We start from the raw sequence: 27,277 nt of genomic DNA, 5'->3' as shown, positions 1-27,277 counted from the left end.
GTCATTTTAGCACAGTTTTTGCAAGTTTCACTGCAAGAACTCAGTCTCATGGCAGAAGTGATTTTTTGAAAAATTGCTTTCAGTTGGGAAGTACTATAAGCTAAATGTGCTCCTTTCCAGCCTTTTTCACATTCAAAACACACACTGGCCTTGCTGCCTTTGCACTGTAAATATTATTTGGTGGGAGGAAAAAACCCCAGCTTCAAACAGATGTGTGTGTTTTGGAGCTCTAACCTTTTCTTCCCATATGATTAAAGCTATTCCTTTACGGACACCACAGGGGACCAGTCTCTAGTGCATATTTTAATATAAACCCCAACACTCATGTTGTGTTGGTTCTGTTGTTATTAGCCAGTCTTTTCTGCAAGTTCTTGTCTTCACTAATTAATACTCTAGGGCCCCACGTCTTGGATTCTGCACTCTTCACACAACTGGCAACAGTCACATTTTAATTAGACTGGGGAAGCTTCTAAGCTGGTTCAGGTGACTGACAACTCCAACTACTGTTTTAATTTGCTTATAAGATTTTTCTATTGCTCACCTACAAAGTGGTAATTTTCCAGGGATCGCAAATCATAAATGTGTTCTCTGGCACTTGTAACAACACGCTCTGATCCATTCCTTATGAGGTAAGCTAGGAGCAGCAAAGACTATAAAAATACAAAGCACCTTATGATTGCATGAACAAAAACTCTACCTTTTTCTTTTTTTGTAAAAACCCCAAACCTACCCCCCTCCCCAAATTAGTAAATACTAACCTTCCCTTTTTAAATACATACTTATTATATGAATCCCATGGAAACATTTTTTTTCCTCACATGAATCTTTTGCTCTTTAGGCTATCAAAACTCTATTTTAAAAACTTTAGCTTGTTACTACTAAATCACAAGTAGTTACCTTTAGCAGCTACTGCTTGTTTTAAGATAAAGCAGTAGCAATTAAGGAGAAAAAGTTAACCTGTGAAATGAGGCATTTGCTTTTGCCTCTTTTGTTCACAATTTTCCAATGGCTTTCACTGAAAGCTAACTCGTACAGGAATTTAAGAAGCATTCTGCAGGATTCAATGGATATACAAAACTGCATTTCAGGATGACTTTAGATAAGTGACAAAACAAATTAAGTTTAAATAATACTTTCTTTTCAGTTCTCTATGTTGAGCATTTATATCTAAAAACAAAAAAGGCACTTTCTCTGAAGCAGTGCCTTTATCAGCTAAAAACTATCATTTTATTTCAACCAATCCAAACCTGATAAGCAGTTCCAAGAAGTCTTTATAACATTAAGTAGCTATGTGTGATAGCATTAAATATTAATTTCTATTGTACTTCAGGGAAAACAATTACTATGACTACAAAACACCAAGCACCTGTGAAAAGCACAAACCATGCTACAGAATTAATTGGGTCTTGCTACAATCCTGGCATCAAGAAAAACAAAATATAACCTAGTCTAATACATCAATTCTAAAAAAGGAGGTTATATTTGCATAATTCAGTGAACATTGAACACCACTTTAAGTGCAGCACAACACAATCTCAAGCAAAAAGTTTCTGTACCAAAGACAAGAAAAATGCAAATAACTCTGATCTTTTCCAAAACACAATTAGGGCATAAAAGTGTCATGTAAGATCTGCAAGGAAATTTGGCCCACTCAAAGGTAAACTATAACTTTTAAAGCATTACAAATTGGCAGAAAATTAAGATTAGTTTGCATTTTATTTCAGGTATTCCTGAATTCCTTCAAAAAATGTTTTCCTGATAGCACAGTAACTTAACATCTTCTCATGGAGCTCATAGCAATTCCTTTGGGTAAAGTGAAACTGTGAGTGATACTCTAATACCTGAATAGCAGCAAAATAGAATTGCTCTGTTGTGTTCATTAAGTAACATCTTAACATGCTTCTAAAGCCAGAAATTCTGTGGGTTTTTTCACATACAGCATTTGAAAAACACCTTTGACTTCAGCAACAGAATTATAAAACATTTAGGGAAGAAATTCTATATTGCTAGAGGAGAAAGTGCTGTAGGATTATCAAAACAAGAACTCCACCAGGACAGTGCATGAGCACCAAGCCCTGATCCTTACACACCTTATAAACTCTCCTCCAGTTCTTTTTGTTGTCTTTCAGCATCCGAGTCCACAGCATGTTCATGAGCTCTGGAAACTGCTCGTACATAAACGTAGCCCTAAGGAATGGAACAAAAGCAGCACAGAAATGTCGTTTGCCCGGGTTGGCCACAAGAGCTTGTTCACACTCGGGGCTGGCAGTAGATGGCAGGAGTGATCTAAGCCCAACCACATCGGATGACATTAAAGGGAAAAAGCTGTCCCTGTTTTAACTCCCAGATCAGTCATTTACATCCCAGGACTAGGAAAGAAAAGAGTAATTCTAAATATCTGAGGCAGTAAAAGAACCTTCACTAATTTGTAATGAAAATAATGCTGAATATGAATACCCTAATAGCCACTGCAACTGATCAAACACACAACTTCAGACTGATTTAAACACAAAAAAAAAAAGCTCAAGGAAGAATTCAAAATGTTTTGCTGTTTTTGTAGAAGTTACAAGAAAGTGCTTTGAAAATAAATACTCCAAAAAAAAATCGGCTATACTGAAAGAATTCTGAGGATACATAAATAAAAAAAAAAAATCAAGAATTTAGAAAATACCCAGGCTTAAAAATCGGCTATACTGAAAGAATTCTGAGGATACATAATTTAGAAAATACCCATTTTTTGTTTGACAGTTTTCAATACATTTTGTGATGATGCATTAAAAAAACTTAAGACTTTATTTACAGCAACTTTTGGGCATTATCAGTCTCAATACCACAGAGTTGATTTAGCATCAAATTTCACATTCTTATATAAAATGTACCTTTCTTTTCTTCATCACTGAGTCAAATTATCACTTACTTGGCAATCTCTCCCATGAGTTGCCCTGAAGGTCCCCATGGATCATCATTGGTTGCTTCTCGAACCTTAGACTCTATTTCTGAATAATTCATAACCACATTGGTGCTGCAAAGGAAAAAAAATTCACACACATGAAGATTAGCATCAAAACTGAGAAACACATGAAAACTTAATAATGACACTAGTGCAGATCTCACTTAATGAGATACCTCTACTGAGTGGGAAAGAAAACAGCTTTAGTGCACAAGTTACCCTGAGGACACTATACACCACATTTAAGTTATCTTTAAGAAGGTTTTACTATTCTATTAGTCTTCAAGAATACAGATGAGAAACTGGGGATTACATTACAGCTGGATTCAGTCCAGTAAAAATGGCTTTGGGTCAAATTAAAATGCAAACCAAACCACCAGAGTCAAAGCTGATGGCTTCTGCAGCTAGGTATGGCTTGCTTACAGGTTTGTAATGGTACAGAGTTATTTGTAAGAGGCTTTTTTATTTTAATGATGTTACAAGAGAAAATTAAGAACATCGGTACCAAACAGGTGTTAGGGAAAAACTAACAAATAAAAAAATCACATGGAAGACTAAAGTAAGCGAGATGAGATTCACTAGAAAGTCTGTTTCTTAGCTTGAGTTTAATTAATTAAGGGAAAACAGCAAAAGAGAAGCTGCAGAGCACTCAGTTACAATTACAGCAATGCAAATACTGCAAGGAGCTTGGGCTGTCTCTTCAAGAGGTCACAGAAAAACCTTACTTGGAAAAGATTTTTTTCTGTGATGTTAAGATTGAAATAGTAAATATGTGACTTCTTAATTAATCCTTAAAACAGGATTTTGGTATTAACATGATTAACATATGAGCCCAGCAACCTCCTTTGTGCCCCTAAAAGCATCCAGATGTGTTTGATAACACGATCATTTCCCTCATCTTTTAAGGTGAGTGAGCAGCCCTAAAACCTCACTCATAGTGAGAACATTTGAAAACTGCTCTCTGCTTCTGGAGCACCAGGACTCATCCCAACAATGAAATCAGCAGTGAAAGGAGACCTGCTGGTCTCTGCTTTCCCTTCTTACCTGGACTGTACTCAAACAACACATTTACACCTAGCATGTCAGAAGTTTGAAAGTTTGCTTAAAAGTACATCATAACTGATTCAGAAGCTAAGAAAAACCCCTGTGAGTACTTTCAACAGAAACCAACCCACAACAACAAATTAAACTGTAGGAAAGATCTAATGATTTATAATGCAATGTGGAGAAAGCATTTGCTGCTTAAGAACTTCTGAACCTGAATGACCTAAAAGGAGGAAAAAAAAAAACCCAAGATGCTCAGTAGTGATCCCAACAGTTATCCTTCTGTCCATGTAGGAGTTTGCACAAAGCAGCATTCAAGCAACTCCTGCTCAATTTTATTTGGCATAAGGATAGCAAAGATCTTGGAACTGGGAGATATAAACAGCAGAAACAAGAATGAAATCCCCTTAAGTCTGAAAGGGGACACAGAAGGTAATTGTTAAAACAGAATAAAATTTCTGGGCTTAATCTTGGATTCTCAGCATGAGAATTCCTGCTGTCAGATCCTGATGTATGATTTTATTCAACTTTGTGTCTAAAGAGAGCATAAGCTACATGACTGAATAAATAATCAGCAAGCTCCCAGAACCTATCTATATTACAGCAAGCATGTAAGAACACAGCAGCAGTTTGGAACAACAGCAATTAAGGTTTTACAAATTCATTTATGCTGAATACACCTCAAGCTTCTGTTTCTGCTATTTTCTTTACTGCACATACAAATGTAAACCAAGCCCATCTTTATTTCCCACATGTATGGAAAAAACAACCCCAAAGCTCCAGGATTTGCAGCTTCCAGCACACTGGGTCCCTTGTCCAAAGCAAGGCAGGCAGGGAACTGAATGGAAAGGTTCTGCTTGTTTTTATAACCCCTCCTTCAGCATTTGTTTGAGAGACTTGATGGAGACTTGGGAGGGGGAAGCATAAAATGAAGTATTTCCTTAATTTCTTAGAGCAAAGAATTTAAGAATGGAAAATGCTTGAAGAAATGCAAACTTAGTGTACGAAAATAAATGGCAGCATTGGCTATGCAAGAGCTCAGGGCACGTGGCTAAGGCAGCAGCAGGGCTGGAAGGGGGAAACGGAAGGAAAACAAAGGAAATTAAGTAATGCCAAGAGAAAAAAGGTGCAGTTAAGCCTCTCTAAGTACAGAAACATGCTTGACTTCTAAACCCCTCCTGCAGAAAAGTTATTGTTCTCAGCAACTAGGAGAAAGCTCTTTTACAAATGCCAAGCTGAGATCTAACGGAATGAACCACTCCAAACCAAAGCATCTTAGAGCCACATTTAATTCAGGAACAAATGTAAACTTGAAGGAGAAAAAAAAAAACCCTCACTGTTGTATAGTTTGGCATCATTCCAGGTCACTTAAAAATAACCATTTCTAAAAAGGTGGAAATACAGTTTTATTCTTCCTTTCCCATGTTTTCTATGGCCCTCATTCCTTGCCCTACCCATGATTCCTGTGACCTTTGCAGCAAAAAAATAATTTATGTCCAGATGTGAAGGGAAAAAGTGACTAGCTTGATTGCCAAGACTTCCTGTGATTGATATAAATTTAATATCCGAGGACACTTTCCGACACCAGGGGGGGCTCTCTGATTAGTTTATCCTGGGCAGCTTCCAGGGAATCGTGCTGGATCGCATGGACAGGCTGCTCTGCAAACAAACGGCCGTGCAACGCTCGGGGCTGACAGAAAGGAACTTCTCCGGCAGGGTGAGAACCCCCCTCATCTGCCAGACCACACCTGGTTCACCCCAAATCGTTCACTGGGACCCTGCACCACCGGAATCTCGTGACAGGAACATCTACAGAAACTTCTGACACGGACAAAGATACTAAGCAGGAAAGTGTATTTTGAAAGTTACATCCAAAATAAGGGTACAGCAATGAAGGGGTGGACATGAACACCACAAACTGTTACAGTCTTCTGTGCCTTACATTTAAGACTATTAAAACAGATTAATGATAACAGATTCTTTTTACTCTTTATTGTACCCCTCCCAAGTGATTTCAGTATGAATTTACTTTTTTAAAAAAAAAAATTGTTTTCAAAAGCCAAGAGAGGGCACTGTCACATCTCTATGGAACAAGCAACACTGCAACAGCGAGCAAAAAGCTTTTAATTTTCTTGCAACTTTAAATGTTTGCATCTGCAATTTACAGCAACACTGAACAGGTAGCTCAAGTATGAGACTGAATTCCTCTTAAGTGAATAAATGGACATTGCTAATAAAGTCATTGGGTAATAGCTGTAAATACTTAACCATCTCCAACTGCAGCAGAAAAAAACCCATTTCCCCTTAAATGTTTTACATGCATTTTATTAACTATCATATGACATATATTGAAAACTAATTGTTGTAGCACGTACCCTGAAAACCTACTTTGTCCACAATTTTGTCTGCATTTTTCAAATAATTTAATCAATGGTAAATAACTTCAAATTTTGTTTTAAGTTACATTTTGAGATTTGTACATTTGAGGTAAAGATATCATCTGGTTCCAGGTGGCATACCCTACAGTGTGCTAAAAAAAAAAAAAAAAAAAAGTGGAGGGAGAGCAGTATTGAACATATCTCACTTGTGTGATTTTGAGGTAAGAATGATGTCTAGCTGGTATTAGGGAGAATAGGCAGCAAGAGAGGACAAGAAGTCCTGTACCTCCTCATATAAAAGTCAGATCAGAGAATCTGTGAAGGTACAGCCAAAACACCCATCAGTATCTGCCACTTCAACATTTACAGCTGCAACAGTCTGAGAGCGCTTGAACTTTCAGGCATGAAGAGGATAAAAATCCTACGGATCTGAGATTGTCCTCATCACTTTGCTTTGAAACAGAGAAATGAAAGGCAGCTTGTGGACGGCCTGCATGAAAATAAAACCTTATAGACTGCAGGAACCCCTCACAGATGAACCCTCCACACACAAACCAGGCAGACTAAGAGCAGCCCTGTCTTCCTCCTCTCCATCAGCAGACACTGACCATAACCGACAATGTGGACATAAATACACATGACCACTAGTACGTGATAAATGTATCTGCAGAAAACTTCTATTTGTGTTTCATTCCAACAGACTCCAACAGATATCTGCCTATTCTGCTCAGGCTTCTGATTTTACACAGCACATGAATCAAGCTGTAACACTCAGGACAATATTGATGGGTATGAAGTATATTCTACTCTCAGTAACATATTAGTGCTTCATCACCGTTAGGTTTTCTTTTTCCCCCTATAAAATAGCCACAAAATAATTACTGAAAAATATTTTTTTCTATTCCAGACTAAGAAATTATTTTTAAAACGACTCTTATGCTGGCAAAATAAAATCGTTGTACTTCCACCCAAGATGCTAATAAAAAATAAAATAAACACTACATTCTGAATAGAAATGTTTGTTTCAGAGTGAAGATTTTTCATTGCTCAGGACTACAAAATGTTCTCTACAGATTCATATCCTCTAACTGAAGTCAATTATCTGTTAGGAGATTACAATCACTTATACACAAGTATAACTGTACTGCTTCCAGTAATAGCTTCCAATTGGTAACATTACAATTACTTTTGTTGTGCCTGAACTAATTATCCACATCAATCATTGCTGGTTCCACACTGAAAAAGAATCCCACCCTAATTCTCTCTACAGCATACACTAATCAGAAACTCTGGAAACATGGATATGGGGACACAAGGCTCTGCATATAGTCAGCAACATAAATGGAAGAGTATTTTCTCAGCTAATGTCTACTCTAAAATTAACCCTCAAACAACATTTCATAACAATGATTTAAATACACTGCCAGCAAACTTGCTAAAGGAAAAGATGCAACAGTTTTAATTTATGTGATTTAACACTTTGGTGAGAACTCAGGATGCAGCATAAAGCTCTAGAAGGAGTAAATACTCCACTGCCCATGGTCTTCCCTAAAGAACATCACACAGATACTCCCACTTCATGCTCCCCCACAGAGAGCATCTTCTCGATCTTCCACATTTTTTCTATGGTCAGTGGTGTTCTGTTCCCTCACCACACTGACAATACATTCAAGTCATGAAATCACAACCCATAGAGGAAGCTTGCAGTTCATGGCCAGATTTTAAGAGCAACGTTCTTTGATAATCATTCATCGGGAAAGGAATAGTGTTACACATCGAATTTTCAGATCTTCAAATATCAAATAAACTCAGCAGTTTGTACAACTGCTCAAATACCAGCAGTTTCTTAAACACACAGAAACCTTTCAACAGCATGTGCACAGCTAACCTGCACTTCAAAAAATAGAAGGTATGAGAGAAGAAGGTATTTATAGGCTAAAGATAATGAAAGATTAATAAATATCTATCCATCCTTTCAGAATGGAACATACTTGAAAACATATTAAGGAATCAGAAAGCCTAACAGATCTTTGCCAATGCTTCTGCACAAATGTAAGGAAAGCCTTGAATATGCCCCGGGGCGAGAGTCAGAGCACTCCATTAAAGGCACGGTCAGGATTAGAGCTGCCATGGATGTGGGTGGCGTCACCCAGGGCACAGCACAGCTCTGGGCATCACAGCCGCAGAAGATTTGTGAAATGCCAGGTCTAATCTTATGACAACTAAAATAACCAGAAGCCACAGAGAGGGAACATTACAACAGTTTCTTTATAGTGATGATAAAGGTATTGGATTGGACAGGGTGAGCCTAATTAGAAACACTTCTCAAGCCTCTGGGAAGCTGCCCACTGTGCTGAGGGACTCAGCCACAGGAACAAGAAACCTGGCTACACACTTAAATTTTTTTCAATGTATTATTTCAAACCAATTACAATATCATGTATACATGGGACTCCTATGTGCATAATATTCTGCCTTTAACTATTACTCCAAGGACACCACTGGATTATGCACCTTCTGTTTTCCTTTCTTTTAATTTTACAACTGGGAACACTAAAATACTAAAAGCTGAGATGAGAAACTTTGTACATTTTACCACCATTAACAGTTTCCAATGAGACACCATTCTGCAAATATCTGCATAAGGACTAAGCACAAAAGCATAAAAATTCAAGCTTTACTCATGTGCATGTACCATACATCCAGTATGAACATTAATGCTATTCAAACAAACAGCAACACTGAAGAATTTTTATTTAAAAAAAATTAGTCCATTAGAGCAGGTAGGCTCTGGATAAACAGAGGACAAGAGAAATTCTGTTACTGTACAGCAATATGAAGTGTGGAGCCAAAGTCTTACAAGAAGCAAATATTTTAACCTTTTGTTATTTAATGTGCCAAAACAGACACAACATGATTTTATCTTTTGAATAACATTTAACATTATCTCTTAAATAGTGAGTCTCACATACTAATAGTTTATTCTCATGTTTTAAGTAATTTTGTTAGCAGTTTCCTTATTTTTAGAAAGTCATCTCTGTGTTTCCTGTGACTTTCACAGTGAATAAAGGCAAAGCACGCTTTAAATACGGTCATGACAGAACAGATGTTACTGACTCTGAATCAAATCCCATCACCTCAACTGGTGACATCGCAAAGGAGACCATCACAGAACAGTCCTTACATTCCACATGGACAAGCCCCAGTAAGAAAACTATTTCACAGCTCTGTGCTGCTGCTTTTTGGATCTGAGTGGACTGCATTATTCAACCAGAAATGTTCATAAAAGGCATAAAATAGTTAAGAAAACATTAAATTACAGCACAAGGAAGTTTGCTTGAAATGAACAGAGAAGAACACACACACGGTTCATTTATTTACCTTTCCTATCTCTACCTAAACATCCCACCATTTCCATGGAAAGGCACCCAGGGGACAACTGCAGTGCTTTCTCTCAGGGATGAGGTGTTACCAGCACGGAGGCAGCTCCAGGTTAAGCTCTGAGCCAAGCCTGCACTAAGTCACACCTGGAGCTGGGCCAGCTCCCTGCCCCTGCAGTTCAAGTGCCACCTTTGTCTCCCAGCAGCTGATTTTCCCACCAGCTCCCTCTTGGCTGAGAAGCCACAGTCACAAACTAAGACAAGAAAGTGACCATGAGTGACAGCTCACATGATCCATGGCACATGTTTTAGGAGTATTATCCAAATGCAAGAGCAGCAATTTGTGCTCAGATTTCCCAAAAAACATTAGAGGGGTTGACAACTTAAGGCAAAATGACACTAACATAATGCAGAATTGCTTCTAGACATTAGAGATTACAGCTGTATTTGTTTCTTAAAAGAGTGAAGGATTGAATGCACTATATAATGAGCCAAGTGAACATTCACCATCTGGAGAAGAGACAAGGCAGGCCCTGGCAATATTTTCACAATACAGGTATCTAGAAGACCCCCACCCACAGACACACACGCAATTAAGATGAAGCCCTCAGAGAGGAGTGAACACCACCTCATCTCACCATTTAACTCCTGTGAGTCACGCATCTAAACTATTTTTAGTATCTAGATTAAAAGGTTTCTGTAAAGGAGGGGTGGAAATAGAGGGAAAGCTAAAGAGAATGCAAAGCAGCTGCTTTAATGTTAAATGATCCTTTTTTAAATTGCGTGCACAACTTAGTTTCAACTACTGAGAACACACAGTAAATAAAAAAGCTACGCAACTTGCCCGAGCACAGGATACATCTCCCCCACTCCCAGGTGTAGGAATCTTGGCATCTATTAAACTGTTAATTAGTTTCCAGAAACACTTTTGCCAATTAAAAAAACCATTTAATACTCATCCATCTGGGCATGAAATACTTTCAACAGAGCATTTGAATTGGTGAGCTAAAAAAGAACTGATCCCAACCCGCACAGCGCCGCCTCCCAAACCACCAGAGGCCAGGGCACGGAGCAAGAAGCACCCCATAACCAGGGGCAGCATCTCTCAGCTCCACTTGTTTCTGTGAGCATCCCCTCCTTCAGGCTCTGAGGCATTCCAGATGATCACTGGTCCAAACTTGTTCTCCAACAAACGGAAAGGATTTAATACAAAGTCAAAAAGAAAAATGCATTTCGGGATAAGATTTCACTACCCTATGACACTGTCTCTCTTGTTATCTTAGAGCCCAATGTGCAGACTGGTTCACAGACAGAGGACATCATTTATCCACCTGTTATCCCAAACAATACAATGGATATTCAGGAATCTGTGCACCTAATGCTATTAACAATTATTCAGAGAAGGCATTAATCGCCTTCCAAATAAAGATGGTGCTGCTCTTCCCTTCAGTGAACTCATGTATTCCATCTCAGCCAGCCTCTCTCCCCTTGCTGGGTGAAGACAAACTAACTAAAAAACATGTAACAAACTTAATGCATTTTCATTTTGCTCCTGTCAGTAATGTCACTTTTGTTATAAAACATGCAGCTTAGATTTAGAGCCTTACAGATAAAACATATGGATACCAAATAGGAAGCCAGGAGTCCACATTCAACAAAGAAACAGATGGGGACCCATCTGCCAAAATGTCTGGTGAAATACCTCAGGTTACAGAGAGGTAACAGCACGACATTAGTGCTGTTGACCGTTAGAAGTTCCTTATTTTTCAGCCACTCCTCAGAACCATTACAAATATGACACCAGTCATTTTAGTCCATGAATGCCAGGTATTATTCCAGACCCTTCATGCAAGGAGCAGTCATACTCCTCCTGGCCAATGATACAATCTTCATTATATACAGTAGGATTTGAAATACATTTTCAGCTTTTCAAGTTCAGTTTCATAATTTATGTGGCAGATGTGCAAGGCAAACTGCACAGAAAGAGATAAGCCAAGAAAAACATCCTGATGGCCACAAATGAATTACAACTTGTGGGAGGAAGGAACTATAAAGCTATTTCCTGTGCCTTACAACTTCTAATCACAAAAGACTACCAAGTAAACAAAATAGCCCCAAATCCACCACACACACTGTCAAAAAGAACAGTGACTTTAAAAATTAAATTGCAGCCTGTTAGAGAATACAGATCTCTCACTTACAGAAACCAACACTGCACCTTACTGAAGTCTTCCCTTACAAAGTTTCCCCATCTCAGAAGTTCCCAATTGCAGAATGCCATATCCTAAATGGTTTTGTAATCTCTTGCTACAGCTGAATTATTTTTTGCAGATGTTGGGAACATGAAACATGAGAACATGGCAGTTTTAAAGCATATTTGTGCAAGGAACAAACACTTCCTCCCCCACTTGATTTAAGACTGATTTCACCTCTCCTACTGCAGATTCCCTGCAGTATGTCAGTGTTAATACTTTCATACTCTTACATAAAACAATTCCTTGTGGTTCAGCCACAGATACATGGCTGCTTTATGTATCTTATTATGTGGTAGTAAATAACTTCTCAAACTCATCAAGAATTTTGCCATGTTGATAACACTGATTGTGAGTTTGTATCACCTCTATACAAAGTGTACCTTCATTAAAGTGCAGACCCATTTCTTTATTTCCCCATTTTTAATGGGAAATTTTCATTCCAAACACCCACCCTCACATTCTTCAGTTACCATCCTGTAAACTTTACCCATTATAGACTACCTTCCCTTCAAATGCATATTTCTGCAGTTCCATTTTTGAAGGCTTAATAGTGTTGTCATTTTATTATACTTAATACAAAAACCATTATTTAAAAGGTAACTTACAAAAATAAATGTGACGCTCCAGCAAGAAGAGTGAATCAAAATATTTCCTTTTAATGTACATATTAAGAGCACCATAATACTATTCCCACTGTTTTTCAGTATTAGTTTTTAAGTCACATTTTTGTTGAAATTGAAGGACAATTACACACAAAGCATTCTTGTGACAAATCCGATTAAACTTAAGCATGAAAACCAATTTCACAAACAAGTGGAAAAAAAAGCTGCCATTGAGGCCACACTTGACACTTTGGTGGGACAGTGACACACTGAACAGTAAGTCTGGTTTTGATCCAGACACAAAAACGATGCTGCTACTGCCCTGTGCAGGTTTTCAGTCTCCTGGCCTCTTGTGAGCTTCCATCTGGCACATCAGATTAGAGTCACTGCTTTGCAGCTCCTATTCCTGTGGATTTAATCTCTTTCAAAGTTCAACATGCTGTGGTCACACAACAGCAGCTGTATAGCCCAAAAAGAAATGGACACATGAAATTTGTGTAACCTTTTGTAACTGCAGAACTAAAGAGACTTCCAGATGCACGCTGTGACTCAATTTACTATTGCTCAATCCTCACACTTATTTTGCTACTCTGCTCCTTACACTTCAGGTTTTTTCTTCTGTAACAAACAAGCTGCAACAATTTTAACTTTTTTTTTAGACTTAAGTACCTCTCGTTACAGAATTCAGATTGCACTTCAACCTTCAAGAATCAGCAAATGCAATCACAAATTTTCCACCACGTGATTTATCTTTAATTTTTCCCTATTTGTGATCCAGTCAGGTAACACGACTCCTACTGGAAACAAAGGTTTAATCAAGTAGGACAGAGTGTAAGTGAAATCTAATAAAAAAACCCACTTCTGTAGAATGCTTTTTATATAAATAAAAATATTAGCACAAAAATGTCAATCCCAGTAAACCCTGGTAGACAATTACAACATAAAACGAAAATTTAAATACATTATTTTGGGGAAAGAGACACTGAGGCACTTCTACCCATAGCTTACACCCTCCAATCAATTGTGTTTCTTTGGGCTTCACAGAATTCATATAACTTTGAGTGTAACTTTCCCTGAAGATAAAAAGCTGGTTTCAGATATAAAGCTGTTCACAAGGTGTGATCTAAGTCCTCCTCCAAAAGAGCAGCAAGTGCTACTTCCTTCCTTTTATGCACACAGAATTGAGAGACACATTCAAGCCCACACCTCAAGTAATTTAAGAAATCTTCAACAGATAAAGAGACTCACAAGTGCTCCCAGTCACTGAGTTTTCAGGGTTAGGGCACAATATTTTGATGCTGAGAGAAAAATATTTACAAGAAGGATAAGGTTCTATCCTTTCAAAACAACAAACAAAAGGGGTAAAAGTTTTCAGAAGACAAGGAAGTTGTACCTACGCTCAGCGTGAGGCACTAGTGAGCTCTGAAGCTGTGCAACTTCAACTCACTCATGTACCTGAGACTTCCTATTTCTGACCACAAAAAATTTAGAGTAACCTTGAATGGAGGCAGAAGATAGGGAGGAGAAAGAAAAAAACCAAACCACCAACTTCACAGTAAAAATAATACTAACAGTAGGTATGACACTCCACACCCTCCCAAATATTCTGTAGTGACCTCTGTAAACTTGAGGAAGTACCTCCAGTTTTCAGAATTTCAGAAGATGTGGCATTGGTGATTTAAGATGATCCCCAAAAGGTACCACTGCTTTGATAAGCCCCACTCACCCTCTAAAGCACCTGCTCTTTGTAGCCACTCACTCACTACTCATGGGAAATGTGTTCACCAAAAAACTTCATACCAGCTTTCTGACACCATGAAGATCCTGTACAAGTTCTAAGCTCACAGTAATGCACCAAGTGGCCAAGGAAACCTCCTGATGCCATATATGCTTGAAGTGTATTAGCTGAATAGTTACAGGTAAGAGATTTTACTTGGAAAAGCAGGAACATTGCACAGGAGACAGTGAACCTGTGAACAGCACAGATCATTCAGTGACACTAATCACAATGAATTCTAAATAATCCAAACTTTCCCTACTCAAAGAACTGTTTCAATTATTTGTCAGTTGACAGAGTTTTTGGTGAGGACAGAAGAAAGAACATGCAGTTATATGGAGTTTAGTATTGCCAAAAACCAACACCCCAACATTAATGGGCCATGCTTAATGATCCTTGTAGTTTCAGCTATCCCTTCATTGCAAGCTGAGTGCCATTAAATCATTGCCCTAATTCCAGATTTATTACAAATTAAGCATTACTCTAAACACATGCTTGCTGAAAAAAATTTAAGCAATGCAAGCACTGAAGCTTTTAACACACAATCCGATCACTCTCTGCTGCTGTATCACCACTTTGGCACCATGACATCCCAGGCACCCCTGTACTTTGCAATATCAATTGCCTTCTGTGATCATTTTTGAGGAATAAACCTGAGTACAGGTAACTCCTCTAAGCCAACAGTAAGCACCTGTTACAAGCTCTTCTCTGATCAGATTCAGGGGCAAAGTCCAGTAACATGAACAGGTCAGTCTGGAGTCCCACTCTGGAAGTGTTGCCTCCAGAGGTTCAATTCCCACCAGCTCCTCTCCCTGGCCCTTCAGGCTGCAGGCAGCCAGGGTCAGACAACAGCACCCCAACTGCACATAAATCACACACACTGAACATACCAAACCTTCTACAACACAAGCTGCTCCCTATCCCCAGCACCCAGACTGCCTGCGAAGGGCCTGCAGCTTCCTCCTGCCTTTAACTACACAGCCATGACTCCGTACAGCTCCCCATTCCACCTGCGGGGTAACAAAGTATTACAACACATTACTTAGGAAAGCCTGGGACATGTATCTCATCAACACAAGCACGGTCCAAGTAGCAGGTGAAGCAACTAAACCAGAAAACTTTCAACTGCACTTTTAATATGGCCTTGTGCCCTGAAAAATATCCTAAGGCTGAGGCAGAAGCTGAACTGCACTTCTGAGCAGGAAAAAGGAAGAGGAAACAACAGCTTATACAAAATAATCAAATTGCAGGTTCATAAGCCGTTGTTTTCCTTCATTTATGCAAATGTCCTGCAATGGAATTGCTAAGCAGGAGGTATTCAGGAGGAGTGAGATCACTACCTTTATCCTGGCTATGATAAAGTGAAGTGCATTATCATTTACTAAGCTTATTTCTAAGCTTACAGAAATTAATTCTACAGTTGCTGTTTGCAAAAAGACCCAAAATGCACCACTACAACATCAGATTCAGACCTTTTATTTCTGGAAAATAATCAAAATAAAACCAGAAAATGAATATCGATGTCACTACAGAGAAGTTGATTTCAAAAGATGCCCATTATATTGTGAAAAGAGTAAAGGCAAGTATGCAGTGATAATTCTGCAGAATAAGCTGGGAGCATCCAAGATTGCACAGGTAGAGAACAAATACAGTCCTCTTCCTGAACTTGCTCTGTCCTCAGGACTTTAGTCCTGAACTGCCAGCTCCTAGGAATAGCACAATTATTCAGTTTTCCAACAGTAAGTTAAAAAAACCCAAACACTCAAACAAAAAACCCCAAATACTTTCCTACTTCACATCCTTCATCTGTTAATAAACCTGAATTACCACATTTCTTCTCTGCCACAAATTTATCCAAGAATAAAAAGCAGTCACCATAATCCTAAATAGACTAAAATTGCTTAATACCAATTGTCTTTAGTCATCCTACTTTCCAGGGAGGTAGGTTACAACCTTGCAGCTTTTCTGTTGCTGTAGTAAGCAGCTGGACAAAGAAATTTTGGTTAATAGTTAATGACAGGGTCCTTCCAGAGCTATTCAGAGCTGAGTATCTGAAAATGGGCACGAGCAGTAAGAACACACCGTTCAGAATAAGTATTGCAACAGCAACGTCACATTAATGTTATTTAATTAAAATTTTTAGGTTGGTATCTCACATTAACTAAAAAGCTTGGCAAACAAAACACCACAAGTTCATAAACATGCACTTTGACTGAAAGCAAGTGTTCTTTTGTGAAATGAATCTGGTCAATTACAGACAAATTAACTTTCACATTTCCAAGCCATGTTTATTTGTGGAGGATAATGATGTTTCCTCTCCTTTCATAGGTATCCCTTTGTTAAACTGGTTTCTCCAGGAGATCAAGTAACTCGTGTCCTGAAAAGGTAACAGGAGCTGTTCCGTTTGCCTCAGTTTCTGGTTCCTGACCACGCAGAGATGGTAATTTCAAATGACGCTGTGTATTTGCAACAAACAAATTTCACAACGCTTCAACATGGGCACTATTTATTTATTTACTCACTAATGGTAAGATCACTGGATTTTTCTGAGCTAATGTCTGCAGCAACAGGAGTTACAGTTACTGTGTAATTAACAAAAAAACAACACTGGCAGTCTAAAGGCTGAGGCTGCACTTGCCAATTAGGAGTCTATTAGCACTATGTTTTCAAGCTGTCTCAAGAAATGCAGTCATCTGTTTGGTAGCAAGGAGAGCTAGAACACTGTGATACAAGTTAACTTATTTAGACAATTAATACCTCTGAACAGAGAGTTTCCCCCCCACACTTCACATGATCATATAGAGAAACAGTTTAAATAATTCAGTAATTGTCAAAACAAGGAATAATTTAAAGTGACAGCAATCTTTAAGATATCAGCTCTATTTGTAGATGTAAGTTACCAAGACTAATTTATTTTTCAGAAGATGCATTCACCTACTGCAACTCAAATAAAATTATCTAAGGTTATCAAAAGGCTTCTTCTCTTCACATCCCAAATGGTCTTAGAGAACCTTTCAACTGAGTAGTTTGGCAGGATGCAAAACACACACCTCCAAAAAATCACACAGGGAGGTATTTGTTTACTAAGTATAAAGTAATGTCTTGAGAGGAAACACTGAGCACAGTCTGCAACCCACATTAGGATGATTCTAAACAGCTTGACAGGATGGGGAGAGTAACCACCAAGAAACATATTTATTGCTCTGACTCAGAATGGAGTAGAGAAAAAAAAACCCTAACAAACTCCCAACAGGTCTCATTATTATTACAACAGATTAAAAAAAATGCAGGCCAATCTCATTTAATAAGTTGAATATACACTAATATTTCTAATTGAATCCCAAATGAACCAGTTAATATCTATTAAGCATGCAGTCAATATTGAACTGGTCAGGACAGGACACACCCTTTGGATGAGGGGAGGAAAAAGTTCAACAACTTTGAGGTGGTTTCCTTATAACCCATAAACAGACCCTGACAACATTGGTGTCATGGTAGTTTCATTCCTAGTGGCAAACCTAACACCTCTAGAAAGATTTAATCTAGTTAAAGTAACAGTCTACACAGAATACCCACTTCTCCACTCTGATATAACCCAAATATACACCAACAGTATTTCTACTACAATAAGCTGCTGAAACTGAACTGAATGCTTCTCACGTGAAGATCTGTTGGATCCTGAGATCAGTTTGAACCTGAATCATTCCAAGTAGCCCCACACAAGTCACAAAACTGTATTTCAGTTTATATCCTTTCTCAGAAGTTTGTGACCCAAGAGTGGAACCAGAATATTGATGCTTACCCTCCCCATCACAACAGTGATACAAACAGAAAGGTTAGCATGGGACCTTCAAGTTGTGATAAATGATAGGAAAACAAACAAATTTAAACTTGCACCTAACAAACCACTAACAGTACGGTTTTAAATAAAAATATGTGGAAAGGTCTTATCATGGAAAAAGGCTCCACAGCCAACCTTCCTGTCCCTTCCCCATCACCACAAGTGTTTGTGGTGCCGTGAGCAGCTGTTTGCAAACGTGGCCAAAACAGTTATGAACCATAAAACCATTATGGGGCCTTTTTTAGCTGTTATCAGCAAGAGAGCACAAGCAAATACTGAACCACACACCAGCAGCACAAGGAAGGCAAAGACAGGGAATGGCCAGGTATAAAAATGAGTTAGTTTTCTATTAGTAGAAAAATAATCTTAGAGTTCTTCAAGCTGCTTAGGAAATCACATGCTAAGGGTGTATTGCTCTCAACTTGTACTTTGCCCCCAGCCACTTATTCTTGCCCAAACACCATTCCTTCCTTTATGCCAGTACAAACATCTGTGTGACGATGGAGTTAACTATACCAGGGAACCAATCCAGTGGAGAACTAAATTGGCAAAAACAACTGGTTAGTCAGAGATTCTCTCATCAAGCAGAAAGTCTGTAGGTGCCAGTAAAAGGGAGAGAAGTGTGCAGGCTGTGGCAGACAGGAGGCTGTGAAACCTCTTTCACCATCAGCCTACGCTGACACCGACTGTGAAAATACAAACTCTGATTTCATGGCTTGGGTTATGTTTTCTTATTGGTGAAAGTGCTGACTGTGTTTGAGATTTCAGGAGGAGATTTAACCCTGTGTCAAATGTCCTACTCTTATGTGAGAACTTTAAGGTCCCTCTCCTCTCCTCTCCCATCTCAACACTGCTTCCTCAAATGTGCAACACAATTGTATGGCAAAGTTTTGGGAACTACTCAAACTCAGATAATCTAAAAAGTCCTTTTGGGAGAGAAAGAGCTTCCAGTTGGGTCTGTTCCTCTTTCCAATTCCTCACACAGCAACTCAAACACCATCACTACACAGGACACAATGCAAGAATAAATAATGAATACTCTTTCTAACTGGTACTGAAAAAATACTCAAGAGCACTCAGAGCTTCACAGCCGACAGAGCTTTCTGAAAAGAAGTAAGGTACCAACTTAAAACAATTTCACATGACCTTGTCTTGGAATATCTTTTTAAAAATTGAGTACATCCAAGTTAGAATCAGATCTTGTTTCACAGAGGCAAAACAGGAAGACCATTTCATTCTGAAGAATTCTGCTCTTCTACACAACTGCTCTTTCTAAAGAGGCTACCAGGCATCGTTCAAGTTTTAGCAGTGTAACAAACAGCTCTTCATTCCAAATAGAACAGGTAAATAAAGCTCCTGCTCCAAACTGAAACACAACAGCATCTGTCAATCCTTGTTTAACTGGGTCCATATTTGACCTGCGTCAATAAGATCCAGATCTCTACAAGGACTTGGAAAAAGACCCATTGCAAATCTGACTGCTTTATTCACTTGGTACATTTGCTACTAATTCTGCTTTTCATTATCTTGCCCTACATTAGTTTTGCCTTATAAACACAAAAAATTGAAATAAACATTTAAATAAAGTCTGTGAATCTGCCAACTTTTAACAAAATGTTATGCTGTTGCACATCATTATATCAGTAAAAAAAACTATTAAAGGGAACAGCTCTTCTCAAGAAGTTTCAATTTCCTGCCCCTCTTCTCTAAATACCGTCTCAGTTTAAGTTCAGAGCACACAGTGGTAATTTGGAAGCTGAAGTTCCCCATCAAGCACATGCCAGCAAAGTATTTGAAACATACTTGAAGCAACAGGTCAACAGGCCAGTCACACTCTGTATGTTGGAGATGAGTTCAAATTGGAATTCTTGTATTACGACTTTGGACAAGCTGTGCTCACACTTCAGAATAAATCAGTGAAAGATATTCCAAAAGTTCCAGGATGAAGCACGCAGCTCTCAATCATGACATTTTTGTTCTTCATCCTGTGAAGCAATGCTTCACTCATTCCCCAATGCTCATCTTTGCTTTTAGAAATAAACATAATTTTCATTTAAATACAGAAATTCATTTAATGCTCGAAATGAATGGAGACAAATATAAAAGAATTGGATCAGCATTTTAAGATTGTATTTTAGGCCTGCAACACTTAGAGTTGCACACTGAAATAGCAAAGCTTGAGGAGAGAAAGCAGTAGTGTGTCCCATGCTACGGAAGTAATTATACCTTGTATATGAAAAAGTTACACAAATCAGCTAATATTCTGTAATACACTAACTGGCAACACAACCAAGAGGAACTAGCATAGGAATAAGTTAAACACCTTGATCCTTTTGACCACAGCTGCACACAGTGATGTAGGTAAGGCTCTTATCCTTGACCAGTTTCATGCAGGAGCCCAGTCCTGCTTGGCAAGGACACACAAAGCTCTGCTTTAGAGACCATTTAAAGAACACAGAAGTGTCACACATACATCACTTAGATTCCTTGGAAATACATAAAGCCAACACCCGAGCTAGCCTTACACAACATAATACAGACTATTGTCAGCTACCACAGGGTGTAAAATGGCAATAACACATTTGAAAGAGCACTAACAAAAGCACCACTTGCAGTGTGCTGATGAAACTGCTTGGCCACAACTACCTAATGCCAACTCTTAATAAATCCATCAGCTTGTCATATTTGCCTGTTTGATGGATTACTCCACCAGCTGAATATTCAAACAAGAGAACACTGTACCTATGTATGTGAGATAACAGAGCGTAATACTTTCACAGATGCTTATCTCCCATACTCAATTACATGGCCCAAAGACTTGAACCCTTTTTCTTCTTTATTAATACCAGCAATTTTCTGGAAGTCTTTTAAGGGAAGGAGGAAAGCCTGACGAAGTAACTTGCTGTTACAAGTACTTGGCAGACACAGCCATGCCTGGCTGCAGAGCCAAATGCTACGTTCAAATCCAGTCCTCCTCTGTATTGCCAAGACTTTCTTCTCTCTCTCAGCTCTCTGGTAACCAGGCAAAGGACAAACCTTTCCAGGGCTAAAGATCATCATCATCATCTGGTTTGTAATAGTAATACAAAACCCTGGTTTTAAAGAGTTATCAGCAGGACACCTCTTTAGCAGCAATAGGAGAAGAACTCATGCAGTGAGGGTTAACTAACTGTCCCTTACATAAAACTGTGGAAGTGTTCACTGCCCTGAAGATCTTGCTTATGCAAACCAAAATAAATCTTAAATATAGAGAAAAGTAAATGATCCTGGGACTGAAGCAAAGGAGTTTTCAGGAGATTCAGACAGCAATGGACAAATGTTAGACAGTCATTTACCCTTCTGCTGGATATATTTTATGATGGATCATTTACAATAATACCTTGCTATTACTGAACGAGCAAACAGCATTTCATTAAAGAGCTCAGTAGTCTGGGTGGACAAATCCATGAACCACAACAAAATCGCCTGTAAATAAGAACAATTACAGGCACATAAAAAAGAGAAAGTAGTTAGGCTGGAGGATTGAAAACCCCTAGCTAAGGGTACACAGGATCCTGCCTATTTGTGGGCAAACATGAGCATTCCAAAAGCAGAGAGCAATCAAAAGGCAACTGTAAGGTCTGTAATTGTAGGGTAAATGACTGGGGTGCGTTTATCACATTAGTGTCCTGCAGACATAGCATGAGGTAGCAGACAGCAACAGGAGACTGGGAGTCAACAAAGGCAGATTTTTAACTGTTACCAGCACAATGTGACTTGGTTTAATTGACAGAATTATCTTACTACCTTCCCTCATCTGTGACCTGGGAGTGAAGTGCAGGGTCATTACATGCTTTAAGTTGCAACAGCAGGAAAGTGCAATGACAAAGCAGTAATTCACACTATTTTACCAATGATTTACCCTCCTCTTTACAGATTGTACAATTAGAAACACCAAAGAAGACATGCTGTTTATCAACCAGAACTTCTCCCCTGCCTAGTTCTATCGGAGCTCATGACAACAGCTCCTTTAATCCTTCCTTTTCCCCAAACACTAAAAATCCTTCCTCTTTGCACAGATGTAGCATCAGAATAAACAACAGAGGACCCAAGTGCCTACACCTAAAATAAACCTTAAGGTGTTATAATGCTTCCTTATTACAATCAATTCTAAACAAGACTATTTGCACTCCATTTAAAAAGAAATTAAACTATTATATACTGGGCTATTCATCAAGCTAGTGAAGTGTATGGAAACAGCTCTGCAACACTTCACCTCCCACTCTGCAACACAAGGGAGTGCAAGCACGTTCCTGCTGGGCCACGAGAAAGGTGTGGCTAAGAGCAGTACTAGCAAAGCAGGGCTCAGTTAGGTGGACAAAACTCAACTGGAAGGAGCATGGAACAAAACCGGTGTATGGCAACTGTCATGTTCCTATTATCAGCAAGAAATTCACAGGCTCTCTCCCTTAACTTTTACTTGTGCTGGGCCACGAGAAAGGTGTGGCTAAGAGCAGTACTAGCAAAGCAGGGCTCAGTTAGGTGGACAAAACTCAACGAAGGAGCATGGAACAAAACAGGTGTATGGCAACTGTCATATTCCTATTATTAGCAAGAAATTCACAGGCTCTCTCCTTTAACTTTCAAGTAAAAGTAAGTGACAACTACCTCACTCACCTGGACTAATGAACATCTGGATCATACTGTCCTAACTACATTCAGATCTGTCACTTTCATCCCTTTTTTAATGAAACTGTTTCTTATCCTTCGATGTGTGGAAATCTGCTTAAAAGGAGCTGTCTCACATTAAGGTCATGCATGCAGAAGATCACAAAAGCTAAGAATGGCAATGGAATCTTAAAGAAAGTGGCTGTAAGGTCTCACCACACTGTTACATAGGCAGCAATCTGATCTCAATGGGTCCAAAGATTTTCCAGCCAGCCTGCTGCAAGTCCTACAAGTCTGTGACAGAAATCAGGCAGCAAAAATGTTAACCTGACATATTAAGAGAGAAGATAATTGCAATGAGGAGTCCAGCTGGCCTTGCTAGCTATACACACACAAACACCATATTCTGCTTTGAGCTGAACTCCTCGTGCAGATTAACAACATACAGGAACCTTTCAGTAAAATAAGAATCAGCAGTTTCTGTTTCAAGAAGAGGAAATTCAACAGATCTAAACAGAGATGATGGCCTGGCTTTTAAACTTGGCCACTAGGTCAAGCTGACACCTCCAAGTTTCTGAGAAGTTAAAACCTGTTTTAACAGGACTTAATATTCCTTGGTGTTTGTTTTGGTTTTTTTTTAAGCCATGGGGTTTTCTTTGTAGAACTCTCCTAGAAATCTCACAGGGAACACAAAGCACAACATGTACACGTCCAGTAGGACTTAAAAGTGAAGTTACCAAATTGCATAACACTCTGTATTTCCACAGCCAGGACTCTTGAACTCACTCTCAGAGACTACAGCTTGTGCCAGTTCTGTTATCCAGTGAGGAGAAACTTGGTTAAGGTCCTTGGTGATGGGATTATCAAAGTACTGATACACCTATAGCAACAAAAATGTGACTTTCCTTGTGTAAGCTGCTTCTACACAATACCAGGGAGGCTGCAGATCCTTAGTCTCCTGCAGCTCACAAGCAGTAAATGCAACACTTGGCCTCAAGTTTCATCACAACTGCAGGATTGTTTCCGAGCAGGCATGGGGTAACCTGAACTCTGCCAGGGGTGCCACAATATCTGGGACTGCTCTCACCAGAGCATCCAGAGACAAAGCTGCAGATCCCCTGCTGCAGCAGAGCAGCGGGAGGGAGGGAGACCAGACTCCTTCCCACCTGCCAAATGTTCCTGCAGCTCACACTCCCACCAGCAGCTCCAGTGTGTGACATGTGCCTCTGTGCTCTGTCACAGCAACTGGCCACCTCCTGCCTGGAATGCTGAGGCAACACAGCTACACTGCAGCCCTCAGCTAAGCCTGTGACAAAAGAGAATTGAACAAGAAATCTCTGACATTGCCTCAGGAGTGACTCAGAACTGCCACCTGACTCACCAACTTTGCACCAAGCACCACCCTGGCCCTGAGCCATCAGAAACCTCTGCCATTTAAACAGCGTTCGCTGTCCTGGAGCCAACGAGCTGAGCACAGAGGGCTGCATTTATTTTCCAACTGTTTCGTTTACTTTCCAAATTCAGTTTTGAATTACTGGGGAAAAAGAACCCATACAAGTGAACACAAAAGTGAAAAGCTGCCTTCTTAAGTTAATTTATTCACATAATAATATGAAATAGAATTTACTCCAGAAGGAATAAGAGTATGTAGACCTGCACCTTCTAAACTAACCAGAAATTCAACAGAAATTCAATACAATTTCACACACTTTAAGAACTCTTGAACACACTGCAGTACCCATTAAGAAATTGAAGGGTGGAAGAATTTTGACAGTTATTTTGAAATTGCAAGAATAAACCTCATGACAAACAGATTTTACTAGGTACATACATGTTTTATTACAATTATTTGATTTAAACTGCAACCTTGTCTAAAATGCCCAGCCAGAAACAAGGTATTACTGTTCAGTCAAACCCAATCAAGTAGTTACTTAATATTTAAAGGAGGGAGTTGCATTAGTAATGAAAAGCAGGGAAGTTAACAAAGGGCAGAACAAGACACAGAACAAAAGGATTCCACCACATCCTAGAACACTAAATCTAATACTCTACCACAGAGTCTTCCTCCTAAACTTCAAATACAACAGGACTAGCACTCAGTATCTAAATAACTGTTTCATGCACAACAGGATGCAGATCCATACTTTGGAGCTACTAGAAAACGCTACCATAAAAATAAGAGGTGCTTGTGAAGTGAATTACAAAGTAGAATTTACCTGATTAACTTCATTGCCCAATTCCAACCACACCAAAGAAATACAGAGACCAAATACTTAAAAAATACTAAATATAAATTGGAATTTCTCATATGTATTTTGCAGTTGCTAACTTATTTTTTGGTTCTAAGACTTTGATGAATGTTAACAGGTTACAATTTTTACCTGGGTATTAGCATTTAGAGTAACTCACAGCTGTTTATCATCACTTACAGAACCTTCACACACCAAAGCATCTGAGAATTGTGTAAGAAAAAGTCCCTCATGTTGAAATAGCTGACCTAACCAAGCTCTCAGCCACTGAAGCACAAATAAGGATAAAAAAATAAACCCCAGATGAGTAAATTGAAACTCGAAGATAAGTATCAGCTGACTATGGAACCAAGATGCAGAGCTCTAAACCACTATCAAAGCTATCAAGGAAAATTTCAAGCTATTTGCACATTTTCCAAATCCTCATATAATCATATTCCCTTTTTAAGGAAAGAAGGGCAGTTTCTTGCTAAAGTTCAGTAGGCTGCTGCCACAGCATCAGCTGTTATTTATGAGGCAGATTATATCATTTAGCTTCCTCTGCAGAGAATTTTGTAAGTCATGGCCTTAAGACAGAAGACATTATGACAAATCTGCACCACACACAATGGGACTATTGATCCTGATGTCTCTAAATACTATTTACTCTGCAGGCTCCACCTTCCTCCTGCCCCTCCTCCACTTATTTTTAATAAACAATCTGCTTTATTTGGATAATGTTATTTCCAGAAAACTGAAGTTTATTCAAGAAAAAAAAAAGTTGGAAATGTTCACTTCTTGCACCTGTTCTGGAAATAGAATGTCTTTTTCAATTCTGGAATTACAATGTCTTTTGCAATTCAGATTTTGATGTAGTGTTGGATTTATATTCTTAAAAATAAACATTTTAAAACCAGTGACATTATAATGCTACAGTGATCATTAATACTACAGACAAAAAAAAAGTACCTAAGTAAAACTTAGGAAAAACTTTATTTCCCTGAAAGGTCCTGGAACTCAAGTCAGGGTTGTACTCCTAAATACCTCATCTGTCACATTATTAAAACTACTTTACCCCGGGCTGACTTTGTATACAAGAAGCTGTAAAAAGCAAATAACTTCCTTAGGACAAGACTTAATCACAGTGGTTTTTGAATGTCATCCAAATCTTGGCCTAGAAAAGTCTCAGTCTAGTACAAAGCACTTTGAGCAAAAGAGTTGATTATCATGAATAAGCTGACACTTCAGTTTGCCATCTTTAAGCCTATACATCACACAGGCCTTTTTAAAAGCAGTTTGGAGAAACAAAAATTTAAAAAAAAGTTTAAAGCAGAACCTCAGTTTTGAAAGACTTCTGACTTGTAAGGACAGGTACAACTGTTTGTCATTAATATCATTTGGTATATATATGACATATCAACCTACAGACCTTCAGCCACTTAGCATTCCACAACTCACAGAACACAGAATGGCTTGGATTGGAAAGTAACTTTAGGGAGCATCTAGGCCAACCCCCTGCCATGAGCAGGGACATCTTCAACCCACAGAATGACTGGGGTTGGAAGGGAGCTCTGGAGACCATCCTGTCCAACCCCCTGCTAAAGCAGGTACACCTGGAGCAGGTTGGATCACATCCAGCCAGGTTTGGAAGATCTCCAGAGGAGACTCCATAACCTCTCTGGACAGGCTGTTCCAGTGCTCTGTCACCCTGAAAGTAAAGAAGCTTTTCCTCATATTCACACAGAATTTCTGTGTTTCAGTTTGTGCCCACTGTCTCTTGTCCCATCATTGGGCACCACTGGAAAGAGTGATGGAGAAGTGCTCCAAGCTTTCCCCTATAGGCTTATTATTTGAGGAGGCAAAACAACCTTTCCTAAGTTCTTCACCATACCAAATTTTTCTCATGCCAAAAATGAAGGAGTGGCTGACACATGCAATAATAAAGTCATGCTCTCCATCTGCAACACAATGATCACGCTAACCAAGTCCACAGACAAATATTCAGCGGGAGGAGGCTCTATTCAAAGAAACAAACCTGTAAATATCTGAGCTGTTTAAATGTGCAAGGGGTGGGAACGGGCATCTCAGCCCTCTACCCCCTGAACGGCCAGGGCTGTGAGTCAATGGCAAGCCAACCTGTCCTTAGGAAGGGGGGAAAGCCTTTAAAGAGCATGT

At 39.0% G+C, this 27,277-nt stretch overlaps 1 protein-coding gene across 1 annotated transcript in view; it reads right to left on the bottom strand.

Annotated features, from left to right (window-relative positions):
* CLINT1 (clathrin interactor 1) overlaps positions 1-27,277 on the bottom strand; it is a 46,391-nt gene that overhangs the window by 18,397 nt on the left and 717 nt on the right. The window contains exons 2-4 of the mRNA XM_041397729.1: positions 2,918-3,022; positions 2,091-2,187; positions 542-650 (exon numbers count right to left, since the gene is read on the bottom strand). Of these exons, the coding sequence (XP_041253663.1) occupies positions 542-650; positions 2,091-2,187; positions 2,918-3,022 (311 nt within the window). The remainder of the gene's footprint in view (positions 1-541; positions 651-2,090; positions 2,188-2,917; positions 3,023-27,277) is intronic.

The sequence above is a fragment of the Onychostruthus taczanowskii genome, unplaced genomic scaffold, assembly GCF_017590055.1.
Source record: "Onychostruthus taczanowskii isolate IOZ18803 unplaced genomic scaffold, ASM1759005v1 scaffold14, whole genome shotgun sequence".
Classification (NCBI taxonomy): domain Eukaryota; kingdom Metazoa; phylum Chordata; class Aves; order Passeriformes; family Passeridae; genus Onychostruthus; species Onychostruthus taczanowskii.
The sequence above is the reverse complement of the archived record's forward strand: the minus strand, read 5'-3'. Positions and strand labels throughout refer to the sequence as shown.